Source organism: Zootoca vivipara, chromosome 7 (genome assembly GCF_965207765.1).
Source record: "Zootoca vivipara chromosome 7, rZooViv2.hap1.1, whole genome shotgun sequence".
Classification (NCBI taxonomy): Eukaryota; Metazoa; Chordata; class Lepidosauria; order Squamata; family Lacertidae; genus Zootoca; species Zootoca vivipara.
The window spans coordinates 93,216,476-93,229,258 of record NC_142590.1 but is presented as its reverse complement, the minus strand read 5'-3'; the positions used below and the strand labels follow the sequence as shown (position 1 = coordinate 93,229,258).

At 51.4% G+C, this 12,783-nt stretch overlaps 1 protein-coding gene across 1 annotated transcript in view; it reads right to left on the bottom strand.

The window, feature by feature from the left end:
• Positions 1–3,762: 3,762 nt before the first annotated feature.
• EFCAB8 (EF-hand calcium binding domain 8) overlaps positions 3,763–12,783 on the bottom strand; it is a 58,422-nt gene continuing 49,401 nt past the window's right edge. Inside the window, exons 22-27 of the mRNA XM_035122016.3 lie at positions 11,839–12,003; positions 11,295–11,463; positions 10,232–10,364; positions 8,280–8,478; positions 6,124–6,222; positions 3,763–4,168 (exon numbers count right to left, since the gene is read on the bottom strand). Coding sequence (XP_034977907.3) covers positions 3,956–4,168; positions 6,124–6,222; positions 8,280–8,478; positions 10,232–10,364; positions 11,295–11,463; positions 11,839–12,003 — 978 coding nt within the window. The 3' untranslated portion in view covers positions 3,763–3,955. The remainder of the gene's footprint in view (positions 4,169–6,123; positions 6,223–8,279; positions 8,479–10,231; positions 10,365–11,294; positions 11,464–11,838; positions 12,004–12,783) is intronic.

Here is a 12,783-nt window from a genome sequence, read left to right as displayed (position 1 = left end):
GTTCCCTATCAAACACTGTGTAGTTGCGTTCAGGCTGTGTCAGCTTCCTGGAGAAGAAGGCACAGGGTCTCCACTCCCTGTTGGCGTCCAGTTGCAACAAAATCGCGCCCACAGCTTTTTCAGAAGCATCTGTCTCAATGCGTAGGGGCGCGTCCTGCACCACATGGAACAGGTTCTGGTCGGAGGCGAACACTCTCTTGAGGCTTTCGAACGCTGCTTGCGCCTCTGGTGTCCACCGGAACTTCTGCTTGCCTCTCAGGCAGTCCGTGATGGGAGCCGTAACGCGAGAGAAGTTCTTGATGAACTTCCTGTAGAAGTTAGTGAAGCCTAGTAGGCGTTGGGCATCTTTGCGCGTCCTGGGGCTGTGCCAGTCCAGGATGGCCTGCACCTTGTCCTTGTCCATCGCCAGCCCCTTGTCTGATAGCTTGTAGCCCAGGAAGTCCACCTCTTTGGTGTGAAACTTGCACTTCTCCAGCTTCACATACAGGTGGTTCTCCTTCAGGCGTTGCAACACCTCTCTGACATCTTTCACATGCTGCACTGGGTCATTCGAGTAGATAAGGATGTCATCTAGGAAGACCAAGCATTTCCTGAAGAGGAGGGACCCCAGGACGTGGTGCATGAAGGCCTGGAAGCATGCTGAGCCCCCTTGCAAACCGAAGGGCATCACCAGATATTCAAAAGAGCCCAGAGGCGTGAACATCGTGGTTTTCCATTCATCTCCTTCCCGGATCCTGATCAAGTTGTACGCCCCCCTTAGGTCCAGCTTGGTGAAAATCTTGCCCCTGCGTGCCGCTGTCAGGAGATCATCCACTCTGGGCATGGGGAAAGCCACTGGCTCTGTCACCGAATTCAGCCGTCTAAAGTCCACCACAAGACGGCGCTGTTGCGTGTCTTTCTTGTCCACCCAGAAGACCGGGCTGCCCCCTGCTGCCTTGCTTTCCCTTATGAACCCCCGCTTGAGGTTCTTGTCGATGAAAGCGCGCAGATCCTCCAGCTCCTGGTCTGACATGGCGTACAGCTTGGCTGGGGGTATCGTCGCCCCTGGCACCAGGTTGATCTGGCAGTCAAAAGGCCTGTGCGGGGGTAGGTGGTCGGACTCCGCTTCGCTGAAGACCTCCTGCAGGTCCCAGTACTGCTTGGGTATTGCCTCACCCCCTTTGATATGCATGGTGGCCACCGTGGCTATCGGAGGCCCCTCCCCTGGTTGGTGCTGCATGCAATGTTCCAGACAAAAGTCCGACCCAAACGTGATGCACCTCTGGTGCCAACTGATGGAGGGGTCGTGGCGCGCCAGCCAGCTCATGCCCAAGACGATGGGGGGGTCTGAGATGGTGGTGACGTTGAACGCCAGTGTCTCTGAGTGCCTTCCCACCGTCATTCTCATGGGGGGGGGTTTGATGTGTGATGGCCCCTCCCAGCAGCTCCCTGCCGTCAATGGTTGCCACGTGCAGAGGAAAATCTAACTGCAAAAGCTGGATTTGGTGCTCTTCTGCAAAGCTTCTCGAGAAGAAGTTGGCGGACGCCCCACTGTCAATTAGGGCGAGGACCGTCAGGGGATAGCCATTTGGGAGCGTTAGCGTCACTTCTAGAACCACTCCTGCTCTGGGAGGGGTGGGCTGGCTCTGCTCCTCTCTGTGCGGGAGGGCGGGCTGGGGCTGTTGTCTGCTGACTGTGCCTGGCTGCTGCCCCTTGTCTCCTGCAGCCAGGCTTTCCCGTTTCCCTGCTGTGGTGCTGCGTCAGTGGGGGAGGGCACCACCGTTCCCGCCTTTCCTTGCCACTCCCTGCGATGTGGGCAGTCTCTGACGAGATGCTGGGGTGAGTTGCAGAGAAAGCAATTCCCGCCCCTTCCCTCCTTGCGTCTTGGCGCCGCTGGGGTTTGAAAAGCCCGCGCGCGCGCGCTATCAATCTGCATGGGCTCCTGGTCCTGGCTGGCTCCAGGCGTGGCTTGAAAGGGTTGTTGAGGGAGTGGCTTCTCCTGCGACCGTGGGAACCAAGCCCGCTTTGCGCGCGTCGCTTGCTTGTCGTTCCACCGGGATTCCTGCCTCACCCCCACCGCCAGAGCCGCTTTGCTCAGCTGATCCATAGTACTGGGCTTTGGACCTCTCGAGAGTTCATCCTTCACCTCCTCGCTCAAACCCAAGTAAAACGCAGCTTGCATGGGAGGCGACTCCAAAACCCACCCCAGTCTGTGCACCAGCATGGTGAATTTCGCCCAATATGCGCGAACTGTCATATTTCCTTGGCGTAAATTATGCAGTTCCTCCTTAGTCTGGTCCAAATGACTATCGGACGAATACATCGTCCTCAAACCTTCTAGAAATTGTTGGACATTTTTCATGCAAGGATTCTTGGTTGCGATTAATGGTCTTAGCCACTCCCTGGCTGCTCCGGTGAGATGTTCCACAATAAACGCTACTCTGTGCTCATCATCGGGGAACTCATTCTGGTGCAGCTCAAGAGCATACACGATCTCAGTCTCAAAGCCATGATATTCCCTCGGGTCTCCATTGAACTTGCTTACAAGGGTCCCTGCTCTCCTTCCTGGCAGCACTTGGACTTGGGGAGCCCCTCCCGCCTTGTCTTTCTCTGCATCTAGCTTGCTTTGGAGGTCTACCGCCACCGCCCTTAATTGCTGCTCTCTTTCCTGAAGCGCTCTCACCTGTTCCGCAAGTTGTAGCCGTTCTTCCTGGACCTGCTTAGTCTCTTCTTTTGCTGCCTTTAATTCTCCCTGTGCCTGCAGATGCAGCTTCTGCAGCTCCTCTTGTGCTTGTTCAGCGAGCTGCCGCCATTTCTCCGCCTCTGACACGCTCATCCCGGCAACTCCAAAGTAGCCCAAAAAGATTCGGAGGTTGCTGTCACAGTGGCCGGAGTAGGCTACTTCAGAGTAACGACGCTACGCAGCTCTGCATTTTATCCTTTTATTGGTGCTGCGTATTTACAGTGCTAAAATCATTGCTATTTACACAGAGTGGTGTGTTCAGTCGGTATCAGAACCTCCGAATGACTTTTGGCGCGTCTTTCCCCAGCACAAAAGCCTCGGCAGACCCATCCTCTTGCCCCTCCTCTTTCTGCGTAATTCTGGCGTTGGAGGGATGGGTCTCCCCCCCTTACTTGCCCCTTCCTGTCCCACCTGGGACCCTGGCTCCGCTACCTTGCCTGAGCCTCGGACCCGACTTCCTGCTTCCCCACTGGAATCAGAGCTCCCTCTGCTTTCCCCTTTGGTCAGTGCCGGGCTTGAACTCAGGAGGGGAGGGACTTCGCGATATCCCCTGTCCCTCACAGATGCCTTATGAGGAACGGCTTAGGGAGCTGGGTATATTTAGCCTGGAGAAGAGAAGGTTAAGGGGTGATATGATAGCCATGTTCAACTATATGAAAGGATGTCATATAGAGGAGGGTGAAAGGTTGTTTTCTGCTGCTCCAGAGAAGCGGACACGGAGCAATGGAATGGATTCAAACTACAAGAAAGAAGATTCCACCTAAACATTAGGAAGAACTTCCTGACAGTAAGAGCTGTTCGGCAGTGGAATTTGCTACCAAGGAGTGTGGTGGAGTCTCTTTCTTTGGAGGTCTTTAAGCAGAGGCTTGACAGGCATATGTCAAGAATGCTTTGATGGTGTTTCCTGCTTGGCAGGGGGTTGGACTGGATGGCCCTTGTGGTCTCTTCCAACTCTATGATTCTATGATCTGTTTGTTACCAGAACTCTCCATTGCAGAAAGCTCCCCACCCCATACCTAACAGGGGAAAGAACAAGCCATCAATCTCCAACAATTCGTTTATTTTGAAGGGTCGGGTGCATCAAACGCCAGCTTCTAGGATCTGGAAATTGGGGGGAGCCGAGGACAGGAGAGGGCCTCGAATCACTCCCAGCCTCCCCAAGCCAGCAGCAGTGGCCCTTGGGAGGAGGAAGCCGCTGCCTCGCGCCTCCGAAGGCTTGTCACAACTGGCAGCTCATTCGGTGGGCTCCACAGCTTTCTTGCGCAACAGGAAGCTCTTGAGGGTGGGCTTGACGACGCCCTTGAGGGCTGCCCACCGCTTGGCCCTCCGGGTTGCCCGGTGGTCTATGGCGGCCTGGGTCTGCAAGGACTCGGTCACCAGCTCCGGGGTGTACGCCTGGAACATGGGCTGCAGGTCTGTGTACTGGATGCAGCGGTAAATCCGGGGCTGTGGGAGCACAGAGAGGAGGACTCAGTCAGGGAGCCCAAGAGAGCCATGCAGATCTCCAACCCCATTTTAGCCCAAAGGTGTGTGTTTCCACCCTTCTTTTTATAACGATTTCATTTCAATTTTGCAGTACAGCAACCTACAAACTAAGGGACACGGGTGGCGCTGTGGGTTAAAACACAGAGCCTAGGGCTTGCCGATCAGAAGGTCGGCGGTTCGAATCCCCGCGATGGGGTGAGCTCCTGTTGTTTGGTCCCTGCTCCTCCCAACCTAGCAGTTCAAAAGCATGTCAAAGTGCAAGTAGATAAATAGGTACCACTCCGGCAGAAAGGTAAACAGCGTTTCCATGCGCTGCTCTGGTTCGCCAGAAGTGGCTTAATCATGCTGGCCTCATGACCCAAAGGTTGTACGGCGAGATGAGCACCGCAACCCCAGAGTCGTCCACGACTGGACCTAATGGTCAGGGGTCCCTTTACCTTTACCTTTAACCTACAAACTTAGCATTAATATAATTACTGATATCTCTTCTCTTCTCTTTGACGATCACTCGTAGCTGAGTAAGATTGTCTTCCATGAACACGGTTTTAACAATGAGTCCGTAAGTGACTGTGGAGGCCAATTCTGGATCCACTCTTCCTTCCACAGTGGGGACATTGGTTTCCGGGTGGGAGTTGATCACGGTGTGGATTTGCCAAGTGTGCCTTCCTCTTAGCACATTTCTCCCTTGCGTCCTGAGTTCGAGTGTCTTCAAAGCCCGGGATACGTTTGGTAAAGGCTGTTCTCCAACTGGAGTGCTCGCAGGCCAGTGTTTCCCAGTTGTCAGTGTTTATACTACTTAATTACTGATATAATTATACCAGTGTGTGTGTGTGTGTGTGTGTGTGTGTGTGTGTACCACAGCAAACTATGGCAAGTGCTTAAAGAAATGGGAGTGCCTGATCACCTCATCTGTCTCCTGAGAAATCTCTATGTGGGACAAGAAGCTACAGTTAGAACTGGATATGGAACAACTGATTGGTTCAAAATTGGGAAAGGAAAACGACAAGGTTGTATATTATCTCCCTGCTTATTTAACTTATATGCAGAATTCATCATGCGAAAGGCTGGACTAGATGAATCCCAAAATTGAATTAAGATTGCCGGAAGAAATATAAACAACCTCAGATATGCAGATGACACAACCTTGATGGCAGAAAGTGAGGAGGAATTAAAGAACCTTTTAATGAGGGTGAAAGAGGAGAGCGCAAAATATGGTCTGAAGCTCAACATCAAAAAAAACCAAGATCATGACCACTGGTCCCATCACCTCCTGGCAAATAAAAGGGGAAGAAATGGAGGCAGTGAGAGATTTTACTTTCTGGGGCTCCTTGATCACTGCAAATGGTGACAGCAGTCACGAAATTAAAAGACGCCTGCTTCTTGGGAGAAAAGCAATGACAAACCTAGACAGCATCTTAAAAAGCTGAGACATCACCTTGCCAACAAAGGACCGTGTAGTTAAACTATGGTTTTCCCAGTAGTGATGCATGGAAGTGAGAGCTGGACCATAAAGAAGGCTGATCGCCGAAGAATTGATGACGACTCTTTGTGACCCCATGGACCAGAGCACGCCAGGCACTCCTGTCTTGCACTGCCTCCCGCAGTTTGGTCAAACTCATGTTCGTAGCTTCGAGAACACTGTCCAACCATCTCGTCCTCTGCCGTCCCCTTCTCCTTGTGCCCTCCATCTTTCCCAACATCAGGGTCTTTTCCAGGGAGTCTTCTCTTCTCATGAGGTGGCCAAAGTCTTGGAGCCTCAGCTTCAGGATCTGTCCTTCCAGTGAGCACTCACGCTCTTCTTTAGGACGTCGCTATTTTCATCGGAGACATGTTGGAGGGCATGGGGTTATGTGAGCTCCCCACCACCCCTTACCCCTTCACCCCGCCGACTCTGTCTTCTCCTGGAGCTTGCTTACCTGGTCCTTGTGGGCTACATAGGCCTTCATTTCTGGGAGCTCCTTCAAGACAGGGCGCGGAAACTTCTGCTTGTAGGCGCTGCCCAGGATATCACTCTTCTGCACTCACAGAGGGATTTAAGCCAGAGAAGTCGCTTAGCTGGGCCCTCCTTGCTTCCCCTGCCTCTAGCTCACCTTCCCTGAGCTACCCAATGGTCCCATCTGCCTTTCCCGCCCCTGCCCTGCCCTGCACGCCTTGGAGTCCTAGAACTGTAGAATTGGAAGGGACCCCCAAAGGCCATCCAGCCCAACCCCCGGCAATGCAGGAGCGACAACTAAAGCATCCCTGACAGGTGACCATTCAACCCCTGCTTTGAAAACGCAGACGAAGGAGAGCCCACCACCTTCCAAGCGAGTCTGTTTTGCTGCAGAATGGCTTGTAGCGTCAAAAGGCTCTTCCTAATGCTTGGGCTGGAATCTCCTTTCTGTGAGATAACCAGCGTCAGATAACCAACATGCTTAAGTCCAATTACTGCATGAAGGGGTTAATACCATAGAGCAGCGGTTCTCAACGGGTGTGACATGCCACCCTGGCGTGGCAGGAGAGGATGGCAAGTGTGGCAGGAAGATTCAAGGACAATCAAAGAAACGTTTAAACATTTCAGTATAGGATAGTATCAATATAATTTTCTTATTTGTAAACATATATATATAGTATAGAGAGAATAACTTTCTGACCACAAGAACTGTTTGACAGTGCAACAGATTCCCTCAGAGGGTGGTGGGCTTCATTCGAAGGTTTTAAACAAAGGTTTAAAACAACCTGCGAATCCTGCATTGTAGGGGGTTGGACTAGATGACCCCTGGAGCCCCTTCCAGCTCTTCAATTCTATGCCACATCAAGGCCTTCATTTGGAAGCCCCATCTAGTTCTGTTAGTTGTAAGTTCTAGCGCTCATTGGCTGGGCGTAGCCAGGGGGCGGGGGGGGGAGGACGGGCAGCTGCCGCCCCCATCAAGGAAATAAACATAAAAAACTTAACTAAAAGTGGAACTAATCAGAATATTTGAAATTGAAATGCTCAGGCCACTCGGATGCTATTGTGGCGCCTTCTGATTGAGGTTGAATGCTGACAAAACAGAAGTACTGTTCATGGGGGACAGGAGGCGGGCAGGTGTGGAGGACTCCCTGGTCCTGAATGGGGTAACTGTGCCCCTGAAGGACCAGGTGCGCAGCCTGGGAGTCATTTTGGACTCACAGCTGTCCATGGAGGCGCAGGTTAATTCTGTATCCAGGGCAGCTGTTTATCAGCTCCATCTGGTACGCAGGCTGAGTCCCTACCTGCCCACGGACTGTCTCGCCAGAGTGGTGCATGCTCTAGTTATCTCTCGCTTGGACTACTGCAATGCGCTCTACGTGGGGCTACCTTTGAAGGTGACTCGGAAACTACAACTAATCCAGAATGCGGCAGCTAGACTGGTGACTGGGAGCGGCCGCCGAGACCATATAACACTGGTCTTGAAAGATCTACATTGGCTCCCAGTACGTTTCCGAGCACAGTTCAAAGTGTTGGTGCTGACCTTCAAAGCCCTAAATGGCCTCGGTCCAGTATACCTGAAGGAGCGTCCCCACCTCCATCGTTCTGCCCAGACACTGAGGTCCAGCACCGAGGGCCTTCTGGCGGTTCCCTCCCTGCGAGAAGCCAAGTTGCAGGGAACTAGGCAGAGGGCCTTCTCGGTGGTGGCGCCCGCCCTGTGGAACGCCCTCCCAACAGATGTCAAGGAGGAAAACAACTACCAGACTTTTAGAAGACATCTGAAGGCAGCCCTGTTCAGGGAGGCTTTTAATGTTTAATAGATTGCTGTGTTTTATTTTTCTGTTCGAAGCCGCCCAGAGTGGCTGGGGAGACCCAGCCAGATGGGCGGGGTATAAATAATAAATTATTATTATTATTATTATTATTATTATTATTATTATAGCGATGCCACTGACAAACCGACTGAGAGAAAGGCGTGGATTCTGTGAACGGACCCATCGCGTCGCAGACAGCTCGGTTCTGGAACAGGACAAATGGGTGCCCCCTCCCCACATAAATCCTGGCTAGGGCCATGTGCTCTGATCACTTTTTGACAGCAGATGACCCGCCCCGCCCCGCCCAGAAGCAAGAGATCTTCCTCACCAGCTTCCCGTACTCTTCCCACTGCTGATAAGAAATCTCAACTTGCTCGTCTGTGACCGGGATGATTCGCGTCTCTTTCTGGATCATTCCCTGCATCTTGCTGGCAGCGTCGAGGGACGACTTGACGTGCAGGAAATCCATCAGCATGGTCTGCTGCCTCCTCTGCTGGCTCAACGTCTGCACAATGCTGCGGGTGCTCCTGCAAGCAGGAACGGGGGGGGGGGGGAGAGAGAGAGAGAAAAAAATAATGACCCGGTGCATGCAAACACCTTCTCCATGCGCCTCTATGAGAGGTCCCTCGGTGGCAGCACCTGAACAGGGCCTTTTCTGTGGTGGCTCCTCACTTGTGGAATGCTCCGCCCAAGGAGGCTCACCTGACGCCTTTGTTGCCTCTCTTTAGGCACCAGGGGGAAACATTCCTCTTCAACCAGGCCTTTAACTGTTAATCCCAGACCCTCCAAGTGCCCCTGTTTTCCAGAAACCATCCTGCTTTCTGATTTGTGTGGTATTTGATCCATTGATACAGTCAAATGCAACATTTCCCTACATTTCCCAGCCGTTTTCTCAGTTCAGTCTCGTTTAGTCTTGCAGTTTTGTCTTCTTGTCATCTTGAAGTTGTCTTGTTCTCTCTCCTGCAGCCATTTTTTATTCTATTGGTGTAATTTTGCTGTCTCAGCCAGCAGCACAAGAGTTCAGTCTCTCTCTGAGATGAACCCACACTGTTTCTTTGTGCAACTACCAAGTAAAGCCTGCCTTTCAGCAATCAAATCGTGAACTGAAATGTGAGTAAACCTCTTGTTACAGTGAACACTGCACATTTGCACAGAAGCGGCGCCTCATGTTGCGGACTTTTCAGGGGACATACAGACCCCCCCAGAACGAATTAAGTTCGTGTCCGGAGGGTCCACTGTAGTTTACTCAGAAAAACTCTCGTGTCTTTATTCTTTTAAGAGGGATTAAAGGGGACACCAGGAAATAAACTTAACTAAGAAATTCAAGCAAATCTGCAGACTAGCTTCCAGCTACAGTGGAACCTCGGTTTATGAACACCTCAGTTTACGAATTTTCGGTTTACGAACGCCGCGGACCCATCTGGAACGGATTAATTCACTTTCCATTACTTTCAATGGGAAAATAAAAAAAATCCTTCAGTAGCACCTTAAAGACCAACTAAGTTTTTATTTTGGTATGAGCTTTCGTGTGCATGCACACTTCGTCAGATACAATGGGAAAGTTTGCTTCAGTTCATGAACGCTTCAGTTTATGAACAGAACCAATTACACCCATGCTTCGGGTTAAGTACACTTCAGGTTGAGTACTCCGCTGACCCGTCTGGAACGGATTAATCCACTTTCCATTACTTTCGATGGGAAAGTTCGCTTCTGTTTATGAACGCTTCAGTTTAAGTACTCCGCTGACCCGTCTGGAACGGATTAATCCACTTTCCATTACTTTCAATGGGAAAGTTCGCTTCAGTTTATGAACGCTTCAGTTTATGAACAGACTTCCGGAACCAATTACACCCATGCTTCGGGTTAAGTACGCTTCAGGTTGAGTACTGCGCGGACCCATCTGAAACGGATTAATCCACTTTCCATTACTTTCAATGGGAAAGTTCGCCTCAGTTTATGAACGCCTCAGTTTATGAACAGACTTCCGGAACCCATTGTGTTCATAAACCAAGGTACCACTGTATATTGAGGGGAATTTGCTCGGCTACATCACTCACCAGGGTGAGTGAAGGAAGGATAACACTTATCCAATGTATCCTTTCCTACTCTCCTTAACAACCCCACAATTTTGATCCTGGAATGTCCCTTTATGTTTCCTTAGGACGTCCCTTTTTTCATCGGAGAAATGTTGGAGGGGATCCTGTTTCTAGCAGCCCAATTTTCCATGCTGCAGGTGCTAGATTGCAGCAAAGAGGAGCTGCTCCCTCTCAGTTTACTCACTCCCAGTGGGGCTGCCGGCCTTCGTTCAGGACCTTCAGGGTCTGCAGGGAGCCTGTGCGGCGGAGGTCCTCGGGCACTTCTGCCGCCATCATGGACTGCAGCTCCAGCCTCCACACCGTCTGCCCAAACGTCCCTGCAAGGGAAGCCAGGAGGAGATCTGCGCTTTGCCGCCGCCGCCGCCCCTTAACCCTGCTGCCACTTCTTCCTAATCTGAGCACCCTCGCTCTTTTACCAAATCGCAACCCATAAGCCAAAGCCAAATGCGGGGGTGTGGGGGGTGTGTGCTGCACACTAGACACTGGATTTTGGTACTGGCTGCAAAACTCAGCGCCTTTGGAAATCTCAGCCTGAAATCTTAGCAGGTTTCTGGTCCCTAATGGCCACGGAAAATAGACCAAGGTTTCAAGAGAAAGCTTAGGACTTGCCCCTAGTGATACCCCGGAGGGCAAATTAGAATCTGAGCATAACTTCCAGCGGTGTCCTACATAGTCCGTCGGCCATTTGCCTAAGCTAGCTGAAAACAGTTTGCATGCATCTAAGAAAATGCATGCAAACTTTCTTTTTTTTTGCATTGCATGCATTAGTCAGAGAAATCCAGCTGTTCTCGGGGCAGAAGCAGGATTGCCTTGCTGCGGAAAGTGTCAAAGGGGTGTGTATCAAGGGTTCTATCATAGAATCATGGAGTTGGATGAGACCCTGAGGGTCCTTTAGTCCAGTGTTTCCCAACCTTGTGCCTCCAGCTGTTTTCAGACTACAATTCCCATCATTCCTGACCACTGGTCTTGCTAGCTAGGGATGGTGGGAATTGTAGTCCGAAAACAGCTGGAGGCACAAGGTTGGGAAACACTGCTTTAGTCCAGCCCCCTGCGATGCAGAAATATCAACCAACTGCAGCAGCTCAGGGCGAATGGACTTCCTGCATTGCAGGGGGTTGGACTGGATGACCCTCGGGGGTCCCTCCCAACTCTACCATTCCGTCGCTCGCTCTGCTCCCCTGCCCTGGACCACCAGTCTCCTGCTCTCCCGCGACAACAGCCTGGGGATCCGAGAGAAAATGCCTCACCCACGTGTCTCCCCGACAGCATCCAGAGCTTGATTGTGCTGTCGTGGCTGGAAGTGAGAATCGCCCTGAATCTCTCCACGTATCTGATGCTGCCCACGTTCTTCAAGTGGCCCCTCCAGGAGCTCAGGCAGACGGGGGGAATCAGAGAGGTGAGCCAGCCCTCGTATTCCTGCCGGAGAAATTTTGAAAGGCCCCTGTTACACTGGATGCTGGAGGCCGCCATCAGGAAGGTGGCAGGCATGCCATTGCTTGCTGAGAATGGTTCCTGGTTTGGGGGGGGGGAATCTTGTGGGGTGAGGGAGGACCCTTCTGAGTCTTGTGGGAGATGGGCTACAAGCTACCAAAACTCGTAGGCTTTCTGTTTGGGATGCACGAGCTAAAGAAGTGCTCTGGAGTCAGACGCTGAAGCAGAATTAACAATAAAATGGAGAAAGATGTCATCATTAAATAATCAAACGATCCAACATGTGCCAAGATGCCCAAACACTTCCTCTCACGCAGTCCCATTGGTACCTCTCTGGAAAAAGGATTTCACACTTCTAACCTCTTCGACTATACCAGAGGAACTGAAGTCCGAAGGAATTCTGCAGTAATCGGGGATTAAGCTACGAAAAACGTTCTTGCTCGGCTCAGGTAGATTCACGTCGCTAATCTCTGACTCGGGGTCTATCTTCTCTCTCGGTGTGCAGTAATTCATGATATCCCAGATCTAGGAAAAGCGGAAGGAATGGTGATCAGAGGAGCCTGACTGGGGATCTTTCTGCGCTCGGGGGCCTCCAGCCTTCTCGGTATGTTGCAGGAGAGATTCAAGAATATGCCAGAACTTTAGGCTTGTGCAGCTAAAAGTGGAATAAAAGGTCTCTGTTGCCCTAGTGCAACAAATCTCCTTTAAATAAAAAAAAGGGGGGGGAGGACTGTTTGTGGTCTAGAAAGCCACAGGGAAATGTATTGGAAAATGTACAAAGAACAAGAGGCTAACAGAGAGATGTGTGAACGCCTTGCAAGAAAATCCAGAGGAATGGTAAAAAAAAAAAAGACCAAATATAATGCAAATAAAAAATTGTTTTGAAACTGCCCTGCCCGCTCTATGTGGGGCTACCTTTGAAGGTGACCCAGAAACTACAACTAATCCAGAATGCGGCAGCTAGACTGGTGACTGGGAGCGGCCGCCGAGACCACATAACACTGGTCCTGAAAGACCTACATTGGCTCCCAGTGCATCTCTGAGCACAATTCAAAGTGTTGGTGCTGACTTTTAAAGCCCTAAACGGGCTCGGTCCTGTATACCTGAAGGAGCATCTCCACCCCCATCATTCAGCCCGGACACTGAGGTCCAGCGCCAAGGGCCTTCTGGCGGTTCCCTCATTGCGAGAAGTGAGGTTACAGGGAACCAGACAGAGGGCCTTCTCGGTAGTGGCGGCTGCCCTGTGGAACGCCCTCCTATCAGATGTCAAGGAAATAAGCAACTATTTTACTTTTAGAAGACAAC